Raw genomic sequence first — 25,822 nt, forward strand, 5'->3', positions numbered from 1 at the left:
GATGGAGATTAGCCAAGATCCAAAGACCGGCGCGCAACAAATGGGCCTTGTTTTTTGGACGAGAGTCCACAAAACATTCCATGAAAGGAAGATGTTTGAGCCCTACCAAATTATAAGCAACCGTCGCATCACCTCGATTCAAAAGAGGTGGTTGTTCATCCAACAAGAGTGTAACAAGTATTGCACCGCATTTGAGAGCGTTGAAGCACGGCCCGTGAGTGGTCTCGGCGTTGGGGACATGGTATGCTCTCCTTATCCTAGTCCTTTCCTTGCTACGGCCATGAGACTTCGGCCTTGTATATGTTTGCATGTTCAATTGTTGTTGATCATGTGGTGTAGGCATTTCAATCTTTGGAAACATTCAAGGCCCGGCAAAATGACAAGCCATTCACTCTTACGCATTGTTGGACGATCATCAACAAATGCCCTAAGTTCAAGGATCAATACCATGAACTTCAAAGGAAGAGAGGCGTTGAAGAGGCCGAGGGGCAAGACAGACTCCAAGGTGGACGACATACGTGATGCCTCATCCATGGCCTTGCATGAGACTTTGCATGGCATGATGTCTCAAAAGAATATGAGGGACGAGAAGAAGCGGCAAACTAAGGACGAGCAAATGAAGCAATACCTAGAGCTTCAAAGGAAGAAGCTTGAGATGGAGGAGGCGGCCAAGAGGAGGAAGATCGACATGGAGGAGGCGTCCCGGCAAAGGCAGCTCGACATCGAGGCCGCCAATGTCTCGGCCAGGTAGAGGCAGCTCGACATCGAGGCCACCAATGCCGCAACCAAAGCAAAGGAGGTGGCCCTTGCGATCATGAGCGTGGACTTGTCCAAGATGAGCGAGAAGACGAGGAGCTGGTTCGAGGCCAGGCAGAAGGAGATGTTCGACGCCGATGGCCTGAACTAGGTCGTCCGATCAGCCGTGGCCGTTCTTTTTTGGAGGCTGGCATGGGTGCCGCCCGCCCGCTAGGTCGCTGGCTGTGTGCCGGCAAGAAAAACATTCATTTTGGAGACCGGCTGTGTTGTCGGCCGCTGGTTGTGTTGTCGACAAGGACAACTATTCATTTTGAAGGCTGGCTGTGTTGCCGGCGATGGACGTGTAGGCCGCTGGCTCTGTTGCGGCGTGAACTAGGGCCGCTGGCCTGAACTAGGGCGTGGCATTTGAAACGTTGCTCTCTTTTTAAAATGGAGGCGAACAAGATGAGGCAAACGGATGCGGCCGCGCGCTGGACGCATGGCCACCACATCCCAGGACACGCCCGGACACGACCCCATTGCCCTATCCAAACAGACAGAATCCGGACAAAACGGACGTCCGTTTGGGATCGCGCGATGGATTTTTTGTCCAAAAGGACCCCTGGCCAACAGAATTGTCAAAAAGGACTACCTGTGGATAAATTTGACAAAAAAGACCCCTGGGCCGTGGCGGCAGGGGCGGCAGGCGACACGTGGCACCTGCCGCCACGCCAGGAGGCGGCGGGCCCTGCCGCCACCGCAGGAGGCGGCCACCCAGTCGAACGGGAATCCCAACTACTCACCGCGCCGCGACGGAACGGAGCGGGCCAGGTGGGCCCTGCCGCCACGGGCAGAGGCGGCCTCTCCTGGGCGTGGTTGCTGGCTGGCCGACAGGCCATGCAGGCTGCGGGCCCCGCCGGTGGGCCTCGCCGCCACTGCCGGAGGCGGCCTCTCCTGGCGCGCTGGCTGGCCGACAGCCCCTGACCACTGATGGCGTTGATTCCCATGACAGCGACCTGACGACGCTAATTCCAACGGCGGGAAATGGACGCTGATGTGCTGCTGCTTTTCCCGGGAATCACTCCTGCTTTTCTTCTGTCCGGGAATCACTCCTGCTTTTCTTCTGTCCGGGAATCACTCCTGCTTTTGCTTGTTCTGCTTGAGTGGGTGCGACGGCACTGCGGAAGGAATCCTAGGCTGCGGGAACCTGTTGTGCCGACACTACAGGGATCGTAAAATTTCGTATGTTCGCGTTTATTTTCTGGCCATCATTTGTCGTCTGAGCCTATAAAAGGAGACACCGAGGCTCTCGTCATCTTCGTCCAGCCATCCTTGAAATCGCCACTGCGCAAAGTGTGTAACACATTTTTCTAGCCGGTATGAGTTTGCCTTGCTCGGATCAAAGCATTAGGCCGAGGAAAATGAAGAATGCAAGTTTGCCTCCGGGGATGGCAGTCCTGCGGTGTTGGTGTGGCGATCTTTGCAAGGTGAAGGAGGTGACGGATTTTTCAGATTGGTTGGGCATGAAGTTTTTCATGTGCGCCAATTATGAGGAAGATCCAACCGTAGCTATTTCAGAGTACGACAAGCCTCCGTTATGCTTTAACCATCACGAATAGATATTGTTGGTATTTTGATTGATTCTTTAATAACATTCTTGTTTCTTGTTGTAGTCCCCTCCGCCTCTGTGCATGTACTATCGTTGGATTGACACGGAGATGCCGGCTTGGGCAGTGACTGAGATTCGTGAAAGAAGTCGCCGTGCGTGGAATAGTTTCTATGCGGAAGAGCGACGCGAGAAGGCGGAAGCTGAGGAGAAAGCAGAGCAAGAGAGAGAGTTAAAATAATACTATGCGGAGCAACACCGTTTTTTTCAGGATTTAGGAAAGAAAACAGGGAAGAGGCTCGTTGCATGGAGGAGCAGGAACGACAGTGAAAGGAGGCTCGTGAGGCGGAGAGGCAGAGAAAGAAAGAAAGGGCTCGTGAGGCCAAGGCAGCGGAAGAAGCTGGCGATGGAAAAGGAAAATATCCACGCTGGACTCAGTAGATTCTTGTGGTAGTATTTTAAATTTCGCAATCATTTGTATCTTTATTTCTGTAGTTTAATGTAGCTTTATTTCAGTAGTTAAATGTAGCTTTATTTCAATTCTACGATGTATCTTATTTTCAGTTGTACCGTGTCGTAATGGAAAAAATATATAGTTTTAGAATAAAGTAGTGGCATTTTCTTTCCCTCCACTAATATCGAACATCATGCAAGAACTACAAAATGAAATTAAGATAGAACATAATGCCCTACAATAAGAGAGTACAAACTAATAATGCAAGTACATCTGAATTAAACGGTAGAACTGGAATATAGCTTAAAAACTACATGAAGGCATCATTGTCATCCTCCGTCGATGCAGAACTCTTGCCCTTCGACGATGCAGAACTCTTACCCTCGGACGATGCAGAACTCTTGCTCTTCGAGGATGCAGTACTCTTTCCCTTAGACGATGCAGAACTCTTGCCCTTTGACGATGCAGAACCCGGAAGCGGCGGCATGAAGATATCATCTTCGTCCTCGCTCTCCTCAGTCCATAAAAATGGATGCTTTTATGCAGTCCTTCTGAAAGTTTCACTCTCCGGCTTCACTACCTTCTTCCACCTTGCATGCAATCTAAGAAGTTTTTTACGTACCTCCTCATAGGTCCTTTCAGGCCACCCAGACCTACGTAATTGGTGAGCCAACTGATTCATAATGGTGTCACTACCGGTGAGTTTGTCCCATGGAACTATCCTATTGTCCATCCTGAAATCGGTAGCTAGCCTCAGAAGAGTCCTGCTCATCCCAGGGTGAAAACTATGATCGAAAGGATAATGGGACATCTCGACTACACTACACTCGAATGCTTATCCACCTCCGTCTGAAGGGGGTTTTATAGGTAGAGAGGAGAAAATGGCGGGAAAGAACGACTGCAGTATGGCGGGAAAGGGTTGGCGGGAAAATATGGCGGGAAGGGGTTGGCGGGAAACGGGTGGCAGGAAGATATGGCGGGAAGGGGTTGGCAGGAAACGGGTGGCGGGAACATATGGAGGGAAAGCGTTGGCGGGAAAATATTGAGGGGAAAGGGTTGCGCGAAAACATAAGCCGAAGAGTGGAGCGGGATAGTATGGCGGGAGATATAGGCAGGAAAAATTGTTCCTGACTGGTGCATTTTTATTTCAGCATACATAGATGTTCAAATCGAAAAGTCCGATACTGACATATGTAGATACAATGGGTCGCGCACGTGGATAGTTGAATCATTGTAGTCGACGACGGCCAGCTGGCCTTCCCTTCGGACTGGAAAGCTCCAAGCGATTAGGTGGTCGAGTTACACGAAGACCGCGACCGTACTCCAGTTGGTCTTCCTGTGTCTGCGACTCCTGCATAGGTGGTGGAGTCTGTAATCCTTGTTGCAAACCTGATGCGTAATTGTAGGCGTATGGTTGTTGTGACTCCTCAGGGATAAAAGATGGGCCAATAACATCCTCTCTGAAGAAATCTGTATCTACTGCGTTAACATTGTCGCCAGGTTGGGTGTACTCATCGTCCCAATTTACATCAGGTATGCCCTGCACATAGAAACATTGTAAACAAAAACTGTTAGAGGATAATATGTAATATCACTGTAAATGCATTAAAATGTAAACATGACTACCTGATCAGATCCCTCGCGTGTACTGTCTGGACATTCTACCTGGTACTGGTTTAAATCTGGGACACGAGTCTCCTCGGGCATGGAGATCCCTCGCGTGGAGAGATACGGCTGAGATCCCTCACCTTGAGTGTATGCGCCATATCCTGTGTATGCATATGGGTTTGGGGAAAGATACAGCTCGGGCATCGAATCCAAGCCCATGCCATGGCCCTGTGATGTCTGCCCCTGACGAAGCAGCACTGAAGAAGAGCGATGTAGTGGCAGAGATGAGTCATGTCGTGGCAATGTCGTTGTTGTACCCGGACCCTCCCCCCACTGCCCATGGCTTGTACGCGCCTCGCTCGGTCTGGACGACGGCGCCGCACTCGGTCTGGCTGACCTCGGTACTGGCATGTTGTACGCTCCAATGACAACGTCGTCGCCTCTACCACATCTCAACTTTGTTAGCACGTATTCTTTAAAACGTTTATTGAATGACTTGATAGCTTGTCCCCTGGGCGGCATGCTTTCCGTCGCCATCTGCCCTATGTCATTGGCAGTTTGAAGCTGGAAAAATATTTGGTTGTTATTTGGTTGAAATGATTATGAAATGATGGACCTGAAAAAATTACTAGTGATTACCATCCGGTCATGATAGTAAGCTGCATGCAGCTCAACAGGTCTCTGCATCTGCTCCTCATGCGTGAGATTTGTTGGTATCGTAGCTGGTTGACCGGCCAGGCTTGTACGCGTGCTGATGCAGTACCACTGCTTGTACGCTTGAGCTGTACTTCCATCGTACGGTCTGCAAAATTATATAATAACATCAACCGTTGTGATGAAAGCAAAGCATCTTCACGCATCGTATGGTCATTGTAATAAAATAATGTAAATAAAATGTACCTAAGTTGATACACTATATCTGCTAGCGCTTCATTTTCCCACTTCTGTACCCATTGAATGTTGCGTTCCCTCCAATCGTAAAGACTCCAACCGTGGCCCATATTGGTTAGCCTGCAAATTATGTAACAAAGTGTGAGTTTAGTAAATTAAAAAGGACACTAACTATTTAGGGAGGTCACATCTTACTTATGGGTTTCCTCGTCCGTACATCTTGGAAAAGGTGGTGGAATCTCCTGATACAGACCGAACTGTCTCATGACACGCTCTGGGTTGTAAGGCTCAACTCACCACAGGAACAATAAGTAGCAGCGAGTCAGCCAGAATGCACTATCGGTCAACATGCCTGCTGTGATGGGTCGTATATCAAAGACCATCTGTACATGCTCCTGAGTCCATGGGTTCCATGTGACTACAGACTCATCAAGTGCCTCAAACTGCTGGTGGTATATAGGGTAACAATTTTTCACAATACTTGGAAACCAATGTTTCCGTGCCTTTGTCCACCTGCTGGCCATAGTTACACAGCTGCCCTCGCTATAGTCGTATGGGTGTATGGGATTTATTATACGAGGTCATCCTACAGGGAGGTATTCCCAGGACCACAACTGTAGAAACTTGTAGAGGACACAAAGTAACGGAGCTTTTTTTGCGAAGGAAGTCTTTTGTGTGGCACCACAAAAGCCTCTATATGTATGAGATAGAATGGCAGAACCGAAGCTGTATTTTGGTTGCTCGGGTAAAGGTTCATCTACCATCTTCTCCACAATGTAGATGAGACCAGGGAGAAGTACGTCCCCGTGTGAATTTGGAAACATAACCCCGAGAAGCCACAACAAATATGCAAACAGATGTCTTTTCCTCGTCTCAGAATCAGCGAAGCTAGAAAAAATAAGAAAGTTATCATGAAGCCGGGGGTGTGGGATGCCACGAGGGCCACCAGTACGTTGTGATTCTAGCATTGTCATCCCAAGACAGTCTGATATATTTTGTGCCCCAAGTTTTAGACACTCGTCGAGAGACTAACGGCTCACCTCTAATTGGTAGAGCAAGGATCATAGAAACATCTTTCAGTGTAGGTGCAAGCTCCCCAAAATGAAAGTGAAAGGTGTGGGTTTCAGGTCTCCACCGGTCAACGAGGGATGTCAAAAGGGATGGGTCCGAACGTAACTGGGATGGGTCTTCGCTTGATGTGAGCCTAGCAAAAGCATGTAGTCCATAAGCGTCAAGGTGAGGGATGAAATAATTGTGTATTGGCCAGGTTTTCTTTACGGTTCGAAGTCTGAAACTCCGATAATCATGTTCTTTATTTGGGTTCAAAAATAGGTGGCAACGGTGGCCGGCGTCATGGGGCCCCTCCAAAAGCCGCGACACTTCAGCCATAACCTGCACACAAATATACAAAAAAACACAAAGAGATTCAATAATACAAAGAGATTCAATTTAAAATAAATATAAATACAATAACACAATAATACAAAGAGAGTCAATTTAAAATAAATATAAATACAATAACACAAAGAGATTCAATAATACAAACATATTCAATTTAAATTAATACAAATATAAGTAGACATAGCGAGTACAGATAAATCAACATCATGCGGTGTTGTTCGCTCGATACGGGCATTTCCTACGTGAATGTCCAGGACACCTACAAACGCGGCATCGCCTTGGTTCTCCCATCTGGCTATGGTCCATGTCATTGCGATGACGCCTAGACTGACGTCGTCCCTTGGCGGTTCTCATCAAGTCGGCGTTCGGAACCCATTTCGGCCCATCTGGCCACATCATTTTGTAGTTCATATCAATGCCCCAGGCCCAGAATTCACCGTTCCAAGTGTTGTACAGATTGTACATGTTGAAGTACGGTGATATGTATGGCTCAACACTGATTTTTTGATCTGCAGCCACCCGGAGCACATGACTACAAGGGTAGCCCTCAAGCTTGGGCTTGTTACACGTGCACTCACAGGACATTGGGCCGAGGGTGACAGCTTGCTTTTTTGATCCTCTGTGGTGACCCTTAACGTACTTGGCTCGCACATTGACATACCGAGCCCCGGTGTCGTGAGCCTGCGCCCACTTGTACAAATCAGGGCAATTCTCGCCGATCCACTGGCTCAAATTTATGGCCGTCCTTCGACCCCTCCGGTCTTCTCTCTGCGCCAAGGCCGCGCGCTCGATCTCACCATTGATACCTGCCCAGATAGCATTCATTTTGGCTTCAGTTTTCTGCATGCACATCCTCTTGAATAACTTGAACCAATCCTTATTCTTGAATTTGGAGTAAAAGTTTGCTACCAAATGCCGCATGCACCACCTTCCCTCTAGATCCGGCCACCCCCACTCTTCTGACGACTCCTTAATTATGTCGAGAGCACTTAATAATCCTGTGTTGCGATCAGAGATGATGCAAACACCTAAACGCTCTTTCACGACACCCATCTTCACGCAGCTCAGGAACCACAACCAGCTATCTTTGTTCTCGCTCTCGACCAGTGCGTATGCAATAGGAAGAAGCTGATTATTTGCATCTGCTGCAATCGCCACCAATAGTGTGCCCTTGTACTTTCCAGTGAGAAAGGTACCATCAACTGATAATACCGGGCGACAGTGCCTGAAGGCTTGTATAGTCTGGGTGAATGCCCAGAATAAGCGGTCCAGGATTAGCTCACCCGGGTTCTTTGGGTTCTGACGTTCTCTCCGCCAAACTTGAGTCCCCCTATTAGCACTTGCTATCTGATGAAGCATTCTGGGGGCATAAGAATAGGCCTCCTCATAGGTTCCATACACGTTCTTGAATATATTTTCCTTCGCACGCCTAGCCTTGTTGTAGCTGACAGGGAAGCCAATCTGATCTTCTGCATCTTTTTGCAAAGCCCTAACACTAATGTTGAGACTTCCCTCCACAATCGTTTCCATCACCTGTGCCACATATCTTGCCGTCACATTGCAGTGATTTGAAAGAGTCCCAGTTTGCTCACAGCTATGCTGCACTATTTTTGTGATATGCCATGACTGACATACCCCAGGCTTCAGTCTAGCGAGAACTCTTCCGCGGCAACTTTTCGCGGTGTGGATGCATATGACCTTCAATTCTTTTTTATCAAACTGCTTCACTTTTTGCTGGCGGTGGAGGGCGATTGCATACCTATTAATTGCTTGGTAAGCAGACTTCTTGTCTGGGAAAACCTGCCCAACCTCCAGGCTCCCCGCTTCTAGGCCAGAAACATAGTGAAATTCATTTGTGATGCTCATATCCTGTAAAAACCCAGGTTGCAGTGACACCGCGACCGCCCTCTGGGGAGGAACATCTTCTTCGCTTGACTCAGAAGGCGCGGAAGAGTGATCGTCATCATCGAGCGCCTCCGGCAATCCCTCCACGTGTTCACTCATGTCAACAGCCGCAGACCAATATCCTGTGTCATACACATGTTGGTCGCCCGTCGGTTCCGATGGGCCGATGCTAGGGGCTGATGTGATAGCCAACTCGACCTCACCGCCCCTGCTACTGCATCCGACAACATCAGTGACTGAAATGAACTCCACATACACCATCGGCTGACCAAACACTGGGTTATTGGGATTGCTTGCAAACCTCATGTACGACCCCCACGACTGATCACCTGTGACAGGCCGCAAACCCCAACGGGCAGCTGTCCCATCATTTGCTCCGTCAGCGACGAAGGCCTCCATTGTCATTTTTTCCCTGCATCCCTGGGCCAAACACCGCTCGGATGCACCTTCTGACAGCTGCGTAACCCACGTTCACCATGTCTCTAACTACAACTGGTAACTGAACATGTTTACATTTCAAACAATTAGTAACTGAACATTTAATAGTAGTACGCTGACAACATTTACATATCAGACGACTAAAATAATAATCGTATTTTCGTTACAAATATGCGTTTTGTTTTTAGAATCATTTGCTTAGACTTTCCGGGGTTGTTTGGTTAATGGGTATTTAGAGATCTTTTTTTTCTCTAACTCATCTACGAGCGTCACAAACTAAAACTGTTTGCTTTTCTCTAACTACCCCAAAAATATCCTAAACTGATTCTCGTAACATGCAAAAACTGAGCTTTTGGAAAAACGACTATTAGTAAAAACTAATTTTCTTACAACGGGTTATGACAAAACCGATGGTAATTACTCGCTATCCAAACAACCACTAAACATAATAGTACGATAATAACATTTTAATATCATATGAGTAAAACATTTAATTTCTTCCGGCTTTATATAATTTTTTCATATCATACGATAACAATCATTTATTTACAAATAATAATATTTGCAGCGGCATGCACATTATTCACAATTGTACATCAATACAAAAAATATTATCAAAATTACGGCATCATTTTATTCCTTAGCTCCAATATGGATGTGCTTGCGAATGCAATTAAGCGTCAAAATAGTTCCAATAAATATCCGTCACCAGTGCTATATGAACGGAGTCAACCTATTTATCACATGAAAATCAATATTACACACGGATTTTTCTTCCTGCTATCAAGAGTATGAAAATAGCACTTGCATGTATGTGGTCATCACCTTAAAAGGGACAGCCAAGATGGATACACAATTTCTTCAATCACGTCATCTCCTCCTTGTTTGCTACTAAGATGAATTATTTTACCTAATTACATACATCATTAAGTACATTAGCACCTAATCTTAACATATAAAATTTAGATTATTGCGACATAACAAAGTAGACCTACGGTTTCCTAACTATAGACTTATTAATAAACATACCACATGAAATAACGTACCACATGCAATGAACAATTACAGTACAATTTTTTCTTAATTACCGTATTAAGATTTCCCGCATGTCAATATAATGGACGCACCTAACATTGATACAACATCTTCAACCTACTCTTCTAAAAAACTAGTATAAATGCTACATCTGTCGTCTGAAATTATTTCTAACCACTAAGCACTACCATCGCATAGCTAATAACGAGCTAAAGACGAACTAATTACCACCCTGCATGCACAAATAAATCAATGTATTGCAAAGCTCATACCTTGATCTTAAACTTCGTAGTTCACTTCGCTACACAAATCCTACTCCTGAAGCTCTAAATGACTCCAAAAAATAATAAAATAATACCTAACACAACAGAGAACACATAGTTATGAACTAAACAAAAAAGAGTACAAACTTCATGCATGCGAACGAAACCAACAAAAATGGATAGATCTTACCTTCGCCTATCTTTTCTTCAACTTCAGCATATTCAAAATCCAACTCTAAATCGCCCTAAATCACGAGTGAAAGTGCCTAGTCAGTTTTGCTTTCTCTCTGTTCTTGCACGCAGAGAGTAGAAGAGTAGGCCAGAGTGTGCTTGCGCACGGAGCATACGCATACTATATAAAAGGAAGAGCATCCCTGTAGTGTCAGCACAACAGGTTCCCACGGCGTGTGAGTGATTCCCGCAGTGCCGTCATATCCGCTGAGGCAAAAGAAGGAAAAACCGGAGTGATTCCTGGGCAGCAGCATCGCCAAAGCAACCAGTGCAGAGCACCGCTGAGTGTCGGCACTAAGGGTCAAAGTTCACAGATTCCCGCGCGTGGGAATGAGGGCTGTCTGTGTCGGAATTAGCGCCGTCAGCTGTCGCGCGTGCAGGAAAGATGCCGCCAGCAGCAGTGGCGGCAGGGCCCGCGCCTCGGCCCGCGTGCAGCAGCAGCTGTCGGCCAGCCAGCGACCACGCCCAGGAGAGGCCGCCTCCGCCCGTGGCGGCAGGGCCCACCTGGCCCGCCCCGTTCCGTCGCGGCGCGGTGAGTAGTTGGGATTCCCGTTCGGCTGGGTGGCCGCCTCCTGCGGTGGCGGCAGGGCCCGCCGCCTCCTGGCGTGGCGGCAGGTGCCACGTGTCGCCCGCCGCGGCTGCCGCCACTGCTGAGGGGGTCTTTTTTATCAAATTGATTCACAGGTAGTCCTTTTTGTCAATTCATCTTGGCAGGGGGTCCTTTTGGACAAAAAATCCGCGCGATGGAGTTGGCCTAAGTGCTCTAGTGCTACTTCCATGAGATGAGATGATCCCAACATGGATTTGTATGGTCCGGTCGTTGCGTGAATCATGAGCCAAGAGGAAGAGGGGCCACCATTTCCTTCTACTTGCTCCGCTGTAAGCCACAGCTAGCTAGCTAGATCGTTGCTTGCCGATCGATCATGATCACTTCCCAAAACAAGCCGCGGTTGCTGCGCTGAGCCAACGATAGCCACTTTCAGGCCAAGTAATCCACCGAAATAGGCGGAATTGTGGGACTACTATACTGGGGTGGATGTTTTGTTTCCTCCGTGATACCGTACCGAATTCCCGCCAGCTAGCCGCAAGGAGAACGTGTTGCTTAGTTGTGGATTGGAAGGCTAAATTTCCTTGGGTTTTTTCTGTTGGCCTCAACTTAACTTTGAGGGTGAGAAGAGAAGAAAACCCTGGCTGGGCTGGCATCAGTTGCTGAATGGGAGCATTTCCGGAAGAAAACCCGACACGCGACGCGCCGGGACGTTACAACTTAAAAGCTTGGATTGTTGCAACAGCTAGCGCACACATACATTGCTTGCTTCAGGCTTCAGCTCACAACAACCAGCACGCCACAGCGGGGAAACAAATCAATTTCTTTTTTCTTTTCTCTTTTGTATAATTTTTTTTAAAGTCCATTTCGTAAAACGAAAGAGCAGAGCAGACAATATACTCCGACGGCATAGACCGTGCATTGTACTGCTGTCTACTGGTGAGATCCATCGATTTTCTAGTTGTAGTACATTCCACCAGTCAGTTTGGCACAGACTAATTAATCAAACACTGGGATGCAACTACTACACTAGTCCTGGTGTACTTGGAACCGAAGGAAGGTTCCTGGACACACCGAATTTTAAGCGCGTAATTCCTACTAGTACTCCTACTGGCTACCAGTAGTGCTGTGCTGGATGGATTAAGAAAAGATTAACGTTCACTAGCCCAACGCATTACACTAGTATAGACTCAGAAGCCCAACAATCATTCATTCATTCCCCGTTTTCTTCAACCAAAATCATTTCGATTCCGTGCCGCATAATATAACCGGACAAACAACTTAAGCGTGTATCACTCCCCTCACCTCACCTCACCTCACCTCACGTATATAACCAGCCAACAAGAAAGCAGACGCAGAAAGAGAGGAGGCCAGCAGATTAGCGAAAGAGAGAGAGATCCAAAAAGCTCCACACACGAACCATTTTGCTGCTGCTGCCTGCTGCCGCTTTGGCCTTTCTGCGCTTTTGGCTTTCGCATCTCAACCGTGCGACGACGCGAGGAATCAACACGGGCGCCATGGAGAGGACCGGTTCCAGCGCTGACGGCACGGGTCCTAGCACCTCCTCCTCCTACTCCACCGCCGACGCCGACGACAATGGCACCGCCGGCGGCGCCAAGGTCTGGCTCCTCGTGCTCCTCTTCTCCCTGCTCCTGCTGCTCTTCCTCCCCTCCGCGGTGCGCCGAGGCGGCGGCGGATTCCAGCGCGGAGGGATTACGCTCAAGAGCGGCTGGGACGTTGTCAACCTCTGCCTCGTGCTCTTCGCCATCCTCTGCGGCCTGCTCGGCCGCGGTGGGGGCGACGGCGATGGGGAGCCCCCCGGCCCCGCGGCGCCGGCGCCCAAGAGCCATCTGCGGGTGTCCCCTGCGGCGGCGGCGACGCCGGAGCCGAGCACGGAGGACGTCTGGGCGAGCTTCAACAACTCCTACACCAACCACAACGCCCAGACGGGGATCCGGCGGATGAAGAGCAGCAGCTCCTACCCGGAGCTGCGGCTGGACAGCGACGGCGTCTGGGGCCTCGCGTCACCGGAGTTGGCCTGGCGCTCGTACGACGACGCCGAGCTGTACCGGACACGGCGAGACGAGCGGCCCGACAGGGCCCGGGACGCCGATCGGTCGCTCAGGAGGACGTCGTCGGATGTGAAGACGATCCCGGTGGACACCTACGAGGTGCGCACCAGACCGCTGCCTCAGGATGCGAGGAGGCGGAGGCGGAGTGTCGAGAGGCTCCCCAAGATGGATGAGGTGGAGGAGGAGAGGACGCATCCGGCGGAGACGGAGACTCTCGCTACGCCGGCGAGGAGCAGGACCTGGAGCCCGGAGGAGCTGGACGCTACGCTGCTGGGGATGGCGTCCGCACCACCGGCACCTGCCCCACCGCCGCAGCCTCGCCGTCGCCGACGCAGCCTCGAGAGGCTCCCCGAGATGGTTGAGGTGGAGGAGAAGAGGACGCGTCCCACGGAGACTCGCGCTACGCCGGCGAGGAGCAGGACGTGGAGCCCGGAGGAGCTGGGCGCTACGCTATTGGAGATGGCGTCCGCAGAACCACCACCTGCCCCGCCGCAGCAGCCTCGCCGTCGCCGCCGCAGCCTCGAGAACCTGCCGACAATGGAAGAAGTGGAGAAGGAGATTACAGTGGAAGAGATCAATCACCCGCAGTCGCCATCGCCAGCCATGTTTCCCCCAGGGACTCCGCCGCCACCACCTCCTCCGCCACCGGCGGCAATGTCGAGGAGCAAGAAGAAGAGGAGCGGCAGCGTGGGCGGCGCAAAGGAACTGGCCTCCGCCATTGCTCTCTTCTACCAGAAGAAGCGCAAGAGCATTATCATGAAGAGGGAGAGGCACCACCACCACCACCACCACCACCATCTCTCCGATGACCACTACTCGTCGCCTTCGTCCGAAGCATCGGCGAGCCCCGAAGCTACCGGCCGTGCCAATCCTCCACGCCCGCCACCGCCGCCACCCCCTCCCCCGCCGCCGCCGTCATCCATCTTCTCCAACCTCTTCAAGAAAGGAGGCAGCAAGAGCCGCCGCATGAACTCCCTCGCGCCACCGCAACCGCCACCTCCGCCCCCACCAACGCGCCGATCAAGGAAACCGCCACAGCCTCCGTCTCGCCCCGCTCCTCCGCAGCCAGCGCCAGCTCCAGTGAGGACACGGCCGCCGCGCGCGAGCGCGCACCCGCAACAGCAGATACGCGCGCAGGGGTATCCGCAGCAGCCGCCACTGTATCCCAGGCGCGGTGTCGTGTACTACGCCTACCCGCTTCCTCCGCCGTCGCCCCCAATGCCGCCACCGCCTCCTCCACCGCCGATGCTGGAGGGGGAGGAGGAGGTTCCGTCGGTCACTGCGTCACCGGCACCGTCGTACTGCGCGAGCCCCGACGTGAACACCAAGGCGGACAACTTCATCGAACGCTTCCGCGCCGGGCTGAAGCTGGAGAAGATCAACTCGTACCGGGAGAAGCTGCAGATCCAAGAAGGCTCGACCGTGACCATGGCGGAGGAGGACGGGGAGTTCATGATCATTGGGTCCCTCTTCGAAGATGACGATGACGATATGTCGTTGCCGGAGACGCCGGCAACCGCTACCGCAGCCGCTGTTGCCGTCGGCTTCTAAATTCGAATTCTACTTCTGACTTCCGAGGTGTTGCATTGACGCTTGGAAAAAACAGAGAGAAAAGCGAATAATTTTTTTTCAAAACAAACAAAATGAAAAGGGAATTTATTTTCGGTATTGGGTTATTTGAGGTATTTTCCATGAGATTTGGTTCACTTTTCTTCTCAAATTTTTGGGTAGTTTAGGATAATTGACAGTGAGATTGGGTTATTGATTGCTTGTGGAGAGGATGATTTTTTTTTCGAGGGTACACAAATTGCGTACCATAACTTTATAGAAGGAGAGAAAATTAGTATATGACCCCTACCACTTGCTGCGAACAACGAGCGTAGCACAACAACACATCCGGCTATCCTCAGGACAGCCACACACGACATCACAACTACAACACGGATAACCTGCCCAAAACCGAAACACCTCGCCGCGTCTTGATCGATACCGAACACCTTCGAAGAATAGCAACTCCAGCTTTCTTTGGGTTCATCCGTGACGACCATATATAGCGCCGGAGGAGAGCGGTCAGGGCCACGACGAACACCGGAGGAGCGCCAACAAGAAGCTCAGTCTCCTTGCATGATGCTCCCAACAGAGAAACGACGTCGTAGACGCCGCCAACATGCCGCTCCAGAGGACCAAGGCTTTCGCCCGGAGACAACTGCCAACACCAATCACGAGGGAGATGGCGACACACTCGACATCGCCTCCAGAGAGGGGAACGACATCCGCGGGTGCCATCGATGCCGGCCGGCCAAAAACCGGATAGGATTTTCATCCGTGACGTTGCGCATCTCCACTCCGACGAGGTAGGCAGCACCGTTCCTGAAGCCTCGCATCGCCGTCACCGCAGCAAATCCGTCAAAGCCGCAAAGCCGAGGTCCCACACCACCCGCACTGCCGAGAGAGCGTGAACCAGACCTCCACCAACATCGCCATCGAGGAGCAACCACAACCTCCAAGCAGAGCAAAAGCCAGATCCGCTCCAACGGCCGTCGTCGACACCAAGAGACTGCCGCCAGATTGGATCTAGCCCGCCCCTCCAACCTCACTCCGGCGCCAACTCCACCGGGGCATCGCCGCGATCCCTCACACGGAGGCGGCCGGACGCCCGCTGCACGCCAAGACACCTTCCTGGCAGGGCCATCTCGGCGCCGCCGCCCCCATGGCTGATCCAACGCCGCCGCCACCGCCGATGCTGGCGCTCGACCTGCAGCCACCAACCAGAAGTGCTCCTCGCCAGGATCCGAAGAAAGCCCTCGCCTTTGCCCCCGCTGTGCCTCCAACCCAACCGCGAGCCCCAGCGCCGCCCGCGAGAAGAACGCTGCGCAAGACCACGCCTGCCGCCCGCGCCTTGCACGCGCTCCGCCACGTCGCTCGCGCCAAGACCGAACGCCGCCAGCCTCCGCGCCGCCCGCCGGACATAGCAACCCTGCGCGAAGAGGTGGGTCGGGGCGCGCCACCCCAGCCCGCACGCGCGCCGCGACCAACCAGGTCGCCGCGCAGCCCTGCTCCATCTCCTGCCTGCGCGCCCCCACTGGCCACGACGCGCCGGCCTCCGAGCACCGCCGCCAGACGAAGAAGAAGGCCCCCCGCGGCCCCTACTCCAGGCGAGCGCGAGCAGATCCCGCCGCCACCGTCACCGCGCGGGCTTTGCCCGGCGGCGCCCGCCGGCGGCGGCGGCAGGGAGGGGAGGGAGAGGGGGGATCGAGGGGCCGGCAGCTAGGGTTTGAGCACTCGGGTCGCCCGCGGGGGAGCGACACGGGGCCGGAGAGGATGAATTCAGTGTTGAGGTTATTACTCTAATTGAAGAGAGTGGTATAGGGAGCTTTATGCGCATGTTTTAAAATGGCCAGAAAGCTCGGCGAGGTGATACAAATTTCATGTGTCTACAGTCTATATACTAGTACTACTTAACATGGCAGAAAGCTCGGCGAGGAGTATCTATATCTATACTACTATTAAAAGAGCAAACATGAATTCCCTTAGAGACGCACCCCAAAGCGTACACAGGATTATCAGAGGCGAGAGTCTCCGGCGCCACCGTCCGCTTCACCTCTGCTGGCCCACGGAAGTGAGCGCGGGGCGCCGTGGCCGCCTGCTGCTCTCCTCTGCTGACCAACGGATGCGAGCGCGGGCTGCCGCCGTCGCCATGTTGACGCCCTCGCCACCAAGCCAGCAAACTTTGATCAGGTACAAACTTCGATCAGAATTTTCTTTAAGACTTTACCTCAACATCAAGCTGCCGGCTTGGTGTAGGAAGTTAGCTGACGGGAAACAAACCTAGGTGGCTCATACTCTGTAGCAAGGAAAGCAATCTGGTTTCATGGAACACTGACTCTCCCCACATATTCAATTATTAGGAGTACCGTAATTAGAAGAATCTGCGCTTGAGACAACAAAATAAATATTGACCAAAATGACGGACATCAGTCAAAGTTCACCTCGTGGCAGATTTGGGTCAAAATTCATAAGTACAAAGAGTGACATAAAAAAACATGACTACAATTGTACTCCTATTTCTTAATATACCGAGTAAACAAAATGCAATGGCCTATAATATAGTGTTTATGTGCTTTGCATGAAACAGAATGCATGTCACTGAAAATATCTCTATTCTCTAATATGTTCTGTTATTATATAAGCACATAATTGGGAGGACTGACATCCAACTTGGCTAAATGAAAGAATTAGCAAACATAATTTAGGAGATGCCTATCTTTTGTAGCATGGAAGTGAGATAGTCAACAAGTTCTATATCAAAAGACCCTGAGCATGGAAGACAGAAAAAGTGACATCCCAACTGATAATAGGAAAAGGTAGACAACATACACGAAACGGTAGAATCGGCTCCTCCACTCATGCTTCTCTGAATTTCTACTTGCTAAATCCAGAACATGCTTCTCTGAATTTCTACAACCTAAGTTCAGTAGATGCTTCTCTGAATGTTGGCTTGCCAATTGGTTTTGTATTGTAGACTTGAGAGTACTGTATGAAGTCTATTTGTGCCAATGGATTGCCACATTTTTATGTTAGTTTTAAGCCATTTGAACGAAATGACTACAAAATCTCTATGACAATCTACGACTAATCATTTTGTGCAAATAAAAATCAGTACATGCTTCTCTATATATCTGAAATACAATTAAGCAAAATTTGTTCTTATATGTTGGCCTGCCAATTGGTATTGGGTACCATGCATTAATGTTTTTCAAATGCTTAATCCAAGTGCCACTTCTGTACTCAATAAGGTGAACTTTTATTTAAATAATTAAATGTTGGTTTGCCGAAGTTTTATTCTGATCGAATTCTGGTACTTACATTGTATGTTTACCAACATTACATATGGCCAGGCAATCATTTGGGCTATTTATGTAGCAATTCATCAGACTCAGCAATCGAGTAAACGCAGTTAAAGAGTAAGGTATGTATATATTTTTGGCAATTTAATTCCTTCTTCCACATTGTATGATGTCAAGTTTCGGACATAGTTATATATATGATTTACTGTTGTAGGTTGTAGTGTTGGCATGAAGAATCGTAATACGAATTTAATGACTATCGTGCCTTACTGTCAAGATGAATAACGGCCAACTCAGATATTCTTTGAGTATGTTTCTCCTAAAGCTAACTTACCAATGTTTAGTGCAGATGCTGATAACTTTTCAGTTTGTTTCAAAGTTGTGTAGTTCAGATTCCGAAATTTTGTGTACGATTTATAGAAGATGCTATGTAAGATGATGACAGCATACTCTGTACACGTGAGTTCAGCATGGTTCGATGATGTATGATTTTTTTTAAAGAAAACCATGATTACAAGGACCTACAACAAACCTAAGTCTGCACAAGGTAAAAATCAAAGTGGACTTCACCTCTTGATCATTTCTGAAATTTCCAAAATGAGATGTACAAGACTTTCTTATTTACTTGATTTGCTATTTACCCAGGGTAAATAAATATATCACCAACTCTTACCTACTTGGACCTTATAGATCCTGAAGATTTTCTTGGAGACAGGTCAAAAAGCAGATCCAAAAGAATTAAAGAAACAAAGGGAAAGGAGAGGTATGCACTAAACAGGGATGAGATATTAAAAAGAAGACACGAGGCAAGGGATAATAACAAAGCTACATCTCCTTTCTAAATTGAAAGCGCACTCCATCTAAGACACCCGTGGCCATATCACCTGGTTTGTCCATTTTTTCTGTTCTTTATGATGTAGCAGTCACAAGTATAATCATATCTATGATCAATTCTTTCTGACAGATTTTCACACTGCGGAGAAGCCCACTGGGCAATCTGCTTTCACTCAACTGCGATACACACCAGCTGCGGAAGGTGATGTTTTTAAGTTCAATGGTTTGAGTTTATGAAACAAATGGTTGTCCAGTTGCTTCTGCTGTTTGCAACACAAGCATATAGAGCTAAAATTATCAACCACCGGAGAAAGCGATTTTCTGAGACAACACGCTGATAAACACCACTTATCAAGCATCACCATCAGAAGAGACTAACTGGAAAAACCAAACTCTTAAAAAGGCTGCAAGCGAAGAGAACGTACCTCAATATGAGGTTGCTTGCTATTATGAAAGCAAGGTGCACTTGGTGTGTATACATCATCCAGTGAATCCAAGCTTGCTTCCCTTCACATATGCACAAGAAGATTTCACAAAAATCTAGCAATCAAGGAACATTTGACAATCACAATTAGACTAAGCAAGGAAGATGTACCTGCACTGTAGCTAAACACTAGAACCCAACTGCATACTGTACCTGTCCCATAGTTGATTGACTTGATTCTGTCAGAGCTAAACCTGCATGCATTTTGATAATAGTTAGACGAAAAAAATATTATTTACATAGCATTCATTTGAGTTACAGAAGCTATGCAAATGCATGTTGATTGCCTCAACGATCAGGAAATTTTCCAGTACTGCAGCCCCATGGAATGCATTGTTATATATATGTTATTTTTCATGCCACGAAACTGTTGTTCAGATAAACAACAATGCATCTTGTCAGAAATGAGAAAAAAGATTAGCTAGAGCATCCTGAATTACATTTAAGAATGTTCAGACCAAGCAAGACTAATCAAATATGCCTTATTGGTATGGCATTATATAGAGATATTATGTAGTCACTGAATAAACTACAAATAAGTTCCAACTTAAGACTGCAATTGTACCAGTGTAAAAGAGCAGTTTCCACATACTATAGAATTGCATGAGTAATGGATTACATTAAAACATTTCTGATTATTAGATCACGCTTACGCACAATAGCTAAAGCGGCCAAGGCATAGGCTTCTGGCGGCCATCGTGCGAGGCGTGGGGCTGTGGCTACGGCGGCGTCATCAAGGCGCAAGCAGCGCCATCGGACGGAGCCGAATCGAGCAGAGGCGGGATGACGAAATACCAGTCACGGGTGAGGTGGCCAGGTGGGGAGGGCGTCGACCATCCACTCTGGAGCATGTGGTACTTGGCCACGGTGAGGCTCGCGACACGCCCAACCCATCGGAGCAAGGCGTCCTAGCCGGCGCTCCTCGGCGCTCGCTCCGATTCTGCGTCTTGTCCCGCGGGAGGAGGAGGTAGGCGTAGGGGAGCCCTCCAGCTCTCATGTCGAGTCCACGACCGAGGATCTGGTGGAGAGGAAGTCTGCGCCTCCGCCGACGGAGGTGGAGAGGCAAGAGAAGGGCGGCCATCTCAGCAGCGATGGGGACTGGCGAGGCAGAGGGGCAGTCCCTGCCGAAGCAGCACGCAGCAAGGGAGGGTCCCTGTGCCGGCGGCGGGATGCAGTGGGGAGGGCGGAGGCGCTGCTTGTCCGGGAGCAAGATGAGAGTGTGTGTCAGTGGTGTGTGTGGCCACGACGTGTGCGTGTGTGTGTCCGACGGGCGTCATTTTTTTATCAAGTCAGTCAAGGAGTGCTTTAGGTTGTGAATAATATAAAGAACCCATTGAAAGTTAAATTTTAATTCAAATTATTAAGATTTTTGGATATTCTTTATTGCATAATACAGTATATGTCTGATGAGTATGAAGCTATAGAAAACATAGGAAATCCATTTGGGCTCCCAGGAGCACGTGCTCCGCGCATGAAAATTTATTTTTGAAATGTCATAAAATCCCAAAAAAATTATATATTCAGTCACATATTTTCATGGTTTGTCGATTTAAAAAATTGTTGTGTGTGTGAATCGTACATTGCACTCTCATGCTTAAACCGTTAGGCCCATGATACCCTATTTGGGTGGGGAACTAAATAAAAATCAATTCAATAAAAAATCAACTTCAGGAGTAAATAGATTTCTAAAAGCATGTGTTATATTTGAGAGACGTGTGTTGCACGTGCATGCTTACTAGTAGTCGTAGAAAGTGAAAGATCTTTATAATTTATTTATTTTGAATCATCATGTTGTGCGTGCAATAATACTACACCTTGTGTACGGTGATCGTGGATGATTTGCCTATGCTGATATACCACGTACGTACTTGTACGTGCGTTTTTGTAGTGTTGCATGAGCTGTCGAGCTTAATGATTTCTGTGTTTGGATATTGGTGCGGTTTGGGGGTATGATTTGCTTTGATTGTGCCCAGTTGTGCTTATCATATTTTGGGCCTCGTGTGGTTGGGCACCATCCATCCACACAACCAAATGATGCATGCATCACCAACCTCAATTCAAAATAGAAAACACATGCAAATACTCCCTTCGTTCCATAATATAACACGTTTTGGACACTAGTCTATATTCATATCTATATTTATATCTATTAAATTCTTATGTGTTTGTCTGCTAGAAAAAGAATTTCCGTACGTAGGCCGCGCGCTTTGGCCCATCGAAGCCAGCCCACTTATTTTTATGCCCATGCAGTTGGGAAATTCTATTTTCCGCACTGGGCAACAAATACTTGGAGTTTCGCACAGGACAACCAATAATGAGCTGGCCCATTTTTCTTTTTTCTGTGTTTTACTTCTATTTCTATTCTCCTTTCACTATCTCTTTTTTCCCTTCCATTTTTTTAGAATTTATTTCGTAAACTAAAAAAATCAAAAAAGTCCAGATTTTTTTTGGAAAATGTTTATAATTCCAAAATTTTGTTGTTATTTCGAAAATATTTGGAACTTTGCAAAAAGTTGCTCATTTTTTCTAAAAACATATTGTTTTTTTAAATTGTTCGAGATTTTAAAAAGAAAATGACATTTCAAAAAATGCTACAAATTTAAAAAATATTCATGTTTTAGTGAAATTCTCAAAATTCAAAATTCAAAATAAAGTTGGTGTTTTCAAAACATGTTTGTGAATTTTAAAAGATGTCCCCTTTCATATTTTGTTCGCATTCTTTCGATAGTGTACATAATTTTTTAAAAACTATTCATGATTTTAAAAATTATTCATGTTTCCTAGAGTATTCAAGAACTTCATACCTTAAAATCCCCTCGATTGAAAGGATTGAAAGGAAGAGTAAATTGAATAACTCATGGGCCTTGTGTGGCGTACAATGACGTAAGAAAACTCTTAAATGCCCTCGATCGATGAATGAAAAAACAGCGGATTGATTACTTCACACGTGGCGAAACCGAGAAGCTAAATGTTCCTTTTCCGTGTGCACACATGGTTTTTGCTTGCACATATAATTCTCACTGACTTTAAATGCATACTATTTTATCTCCTGTTGCAACGCACGGGCATATATGCTAGTATAATGTCAAAAAAGTGTCTTACATTATGGGACGGAGGGAGTATATGGGAGAGGATTCCTCCCTTTTACAGTCAGAAAAACAGTTTTATATTCAAAGTTATGTTTTGAGATATGCGGGTATGCGCACCTGCGGCTAAAAGAAAGACCACCCAAGGTAAAGTGGAACATCCGCGACAATATTTACTTGACAACATGCGCCGTCCGTTTTTTTACAGGGAATGTTCTGTCCTAGATTTCACTTTGAAAACACATTCTCATCCACGCTTCAATCAAGAGGTGACTCATGAGTCTCGCTCTCGCGACCACGCTCCTCCTCACGCCACCGCGCTGCCCCCACCCTTGCCCTCTCCAGCACACCACCTACCTCTCCCCCCTTGCCTCACACCCTCAGATCCACGGGGATGCCGCTCGGGGAGGGGAGAGGATTTCGGATGCCACTGTCGTTTGTCTATCAGGCGTTCCCGGAGATGTTGCGGCCCCTCAACGCAGTCTCGCCGGAGGTCCTGCGGTAGACAAGGGGGAGAAGATGGAGGGAGTGGGCGGAGCGGATCCACGAGGACATCCTCTCCTGGACTCTCTGCGTTCGGGAGTGGAGGGAATCAGAAGAGGAGGTGGAGCAGGGCTCAGATCCGTACTCGATTTCCCATCGACGAGCGCTGATGTGCAAGGCGCACGCAGATCGGGAACTGCTGAACCTGGCCTAGAGAATCTACTTCGAAGGCAACTTGGAGGAGAAGCGCATGATGCCGCATCCATTAGAGCCGCCAGTGGCGTTCGTCAACTCGGCGAAGCAAGAGGGGAAATCAGAGGATCTGAGTCGCGCCGAATGTTGGGAATGCCTGACGGGCCTGATGCCTACCAAGGTGCCGCCAGAGCCGGAGCAAGTGGATCCGCTGCCGTACCTGTCACCAATCCCAGCAACGGATTGATGGTGGCGCCGCTTGCAGCTGACCCTGGAGCTGCGCCAACTGGACCGCCGGCAGCTAGACAAAAAGGCTTGAGGGGCATAGATTGGTTTGCCGGAGAAGTGCACTTCAATTACCTAGCTGGCAACATTTGGGAGCAGAATCTGGGGATTTCCAACTTGCTCCCCTAACCCTGTATCTCTGCTTACCACAAGCATCAACTCTGTGAGCGTGGAGGTAGCAAGATCACTAGTGAGCAAACGCTGAAGCAATCGTTGCATAGCCCGACCTCAATTCTGCTAGCTACGCAGGAGGAACAAGCTGACGCAGTGCGAGTGGCTGCGCTCAAGCCTGCGGATGGCCCTGCCCTGTTGGTGATGCAGAGAGAGGGAGGCTTCAGTTTCATTCAGAAGGATAGACGCACCAAAAAAGTCTGTCGAAAAAGTGCTGACGAAGATGCCACCATGGAGGAGCTGCTGCCTCGCTGGCATGGTGACAGGGCGGAAGAGTTCCACAGCCAACTCTAGGCCCCTATATATAGGGATGCGCCTGCTAACCCTAATCTCAGTTCCTCCCCCGCCTCCTCCCCAACTCCGCTGCCATCGCAACTCGATGGGATCTCGCTATGGGCGACACTAGGTGCGGGCGCGGAAGGGGCAAGAACAAGGGTGGTAGAGGGGAGAGCGTGGGTTCTTGGCAAAAAGATCAGTCTCCGCAACATCAGATGGGGCCACCGCAACAATTTTTTGGTTACGGCTTCCAAGGAGCTCCCCCTCCATGGGGCTTCCCAGGGAAATTCCCACCTGCATACCATCAGCAGCAATGGGGCGGGCCACAGCAGCCATGGTTCGCCCCCCTCCCCTCCTCGGTCCTCAGCAGGGACAAGGCCCTGGGAGATCGGGGGATCCGGCCTCTGCCTCGTCTGGAAGCCAGGTCAGTAACATGTAGTCTACTAAGGTTTCTCTAGCCCCTCCCACTGGCTTGATGTCTTACTTAGATGTAGTCTGCTATAACTGTGGTGATCCTGGACACCATGTGGACAAGTGTGTGAAGCCAAAAAATTGCTTCATTTGTAAAATGGTTACCCACAAGGTTGACAATTACCCGGTGAGGAAGAAGCCTCATGCTTCTGCGAGATATATGGGTAGTGCTGCACCTGGCCTAGGGTTTTACCATGTGGATGAATCATATGTTAATGCACAACACTTGGGAGCTCTGAAGAACGTGGGGATTGTGCTTGTGGAGTCTGGTGAAGTTACTAAGCAGGAGATGGCTAGTGAATTTGCAGATATCTACAAGGCAAACTGGCCATGGCCCATCAATGCTTTGGAAGAATGGTCTTTTCTAGTAAAATTCCCTCCTAAAATTGATGTGGTCCAAGTAGCTGGTTACCCCTGCTTTGGTCACAAAAAAGATAATGTCATTGTCAATGTGGAAGTTTGGAAAGGTGATATTGAGGATGAAGATGATTTGCAGGAGGTCTGGATGAAAATCAGGAAGTTGAACCCTAAATGGTGTGAATGGTTAATGCTGGACCAGATCATCTCCACCCTAGGTGTCCTAACTGATGAGATTGGCAGCACAACTTCAGGTCTTTCTATGAGACAGTCAGGGTCAAAATTGTCTGCAAGGATCTTTCTAAGATTCCAAAAGAAAGGTTGTTTGGGATTCATGGCAAGATCTATAGATTGTTGATTGAGGTTGAACCACTCATACCTCCCATAGATCCAGTCACCTCCACTAACCCTTCCTCTGGTACACAACCATCCTTGGATGCAGATCATAGAGATTGCACTTCTGAAGATGCCGGGTCTAACAAAGGCTCTAGAACTGGGTCTGACCATGGCTCTAGTACTGGCCCTGGGACTTCCAATCCCAGATCCCAGTCCATTGGCCACAACCACCTGATTGGTGAAGTCGCCCCTACCTCCCTCCTAAAGACACAGCTCCCAGAATCACAATACTCTAGTAGAGTCAGTAACTTGGAAAACCGTTGTACTCTGTTCAGGGAGATGCAGTGGGATTCAATTTGCTCAGAGAGATGGAGCTGATGGATGATGATGATCTTACCTCTGAAATGGACCCTGAAGACATGCTTGATGATCAGATGGTATCTCACTTGGGGGTAGATGCCAATGCTTCCATCTTAGATGACCAATATGATGCTGAATTCCCTAAGCTTCCCCAATCCAAAAACTTAGTCAAATGGGGTCCTGTTGCCAGAATGAGCTCTAGGCTGGCTGGTGACAAAAGAACCATCATTGAGAAAGCACAACAGCTCAAAGAGGTTCAGAACCTGGAAGTGCCTAAAGGTAATAGTAAGAAAAACCCCACCTTCTCTCTTTTCAACAACCCCTCCTTTATTTCTGTTGCTTCTAGCATTGGGGTAGAAATGGACAAAGTAGATAATGCCAAAAGTTCAAATACTGCTTCTAATACTGACAGGATCCAGGACAGGACTGTGGGGACTATTCCTAGATCTATTTT

At 48.7% G+C, this 25,822-nt stretch overlaps 2 protein-coding genes across 3 annotated transcripts; one reads left to right on the forward strand and one right to left on the reverse strand.

Moving 5' to 3' along the window:
* Window positions 1-3,831: 3,831 nt before the first annotated feature.
* On the reverse strand, window positions 3,832-8,512 carry LOC109757487 (uncharacterized). 2 transcript variants are annotated; one of them, XM_040403915.3, is made up of 5 exons: window positions 5,490-8,512; window positions 5,304-5,414; window positions 5,043-5,205; window positions 4,422-4,967; window positions 3,832-4,335 (listed from the first exon to the last, which is right to left on the reverse strand). In XM_040403915.3, exons 1-5 carry the CDS (start codon window positions 5,558-5,560, stop codon window positions 4,024-4,026), a joined length of 1,203 nt encoding a protein of 400 aa, XP_040259849.1. In that variant the 5' UTR covers window positions 5,561-8,512; the 3' UTR covers window positions 3,832-4,023. Both variants share the same exon structure in this region; 1 of them encodes a protein (XP_040259849.1).
* A 2,054-nt stretch (window positions 8,513-10,566) lies between these two features.
* LOC109757492 (uncharacterized) lies at window positions 10,567-15,034 on the forward strand. The gene has a single exon (XM_020316310.4). It carries the CDS (start codon window positions 12,632-12,634, stop codon window positions 14,735-14,737), a length of 2,106 nt encoding a protein of 701 aa, XP_020171899.4. The 5' UTR covers window positions 10,567-12,631; the 3' UTR covers window positions 14,738-15,034.
* The last annotated feature ends 10,788 nt before the right edge of the window (window positions 15,035-25,822 follow it).

This window comes from Aegilops tauschii, chromosome 3, assembly GCF_002575655.3.
Source record: "Aegilops tauschii subsp. strangulata cultivar AL8/78 chromosome 3, Aet v6.0, whole genome shotgun sequence".
Classification (NCBI taxonomy): Eukaryota; Viridiplantae; Streptophyta; class Magnoliopsida; order Poales; family Poaceae; genus Aegilops; species Aegilops tauschii.

Coding starts and splice junctions, on each gene's coding strand:
- LOC109757492 (XM_020316310.4), top strand. CDS start 12,632: ATGGAGAGGACCGGTTCCAGCGCTGACGGCACGGGTCCTAGCACCTCC.
- LOC109757487 (XM_040403915.3), bottom strand. CDS start 5,560: ATGAGACAGTTCGGTCTGTATCAGGAGATTCCACCACCTTTTCCAAGA. Junction 5,206..5,303: donor GATATAGTGTATCAACTTAG/GTACATTTTATT, acceptor ATAATTTTGCAG/ACCGTACGATGGAAGTACAG. Junction 4,968..5,042: donor CTTACTATCATGACCGGATG/GTAATCACTAGT, acceptor ATATTTTTCCAG/CTTCAAACTGCCAATGACAT.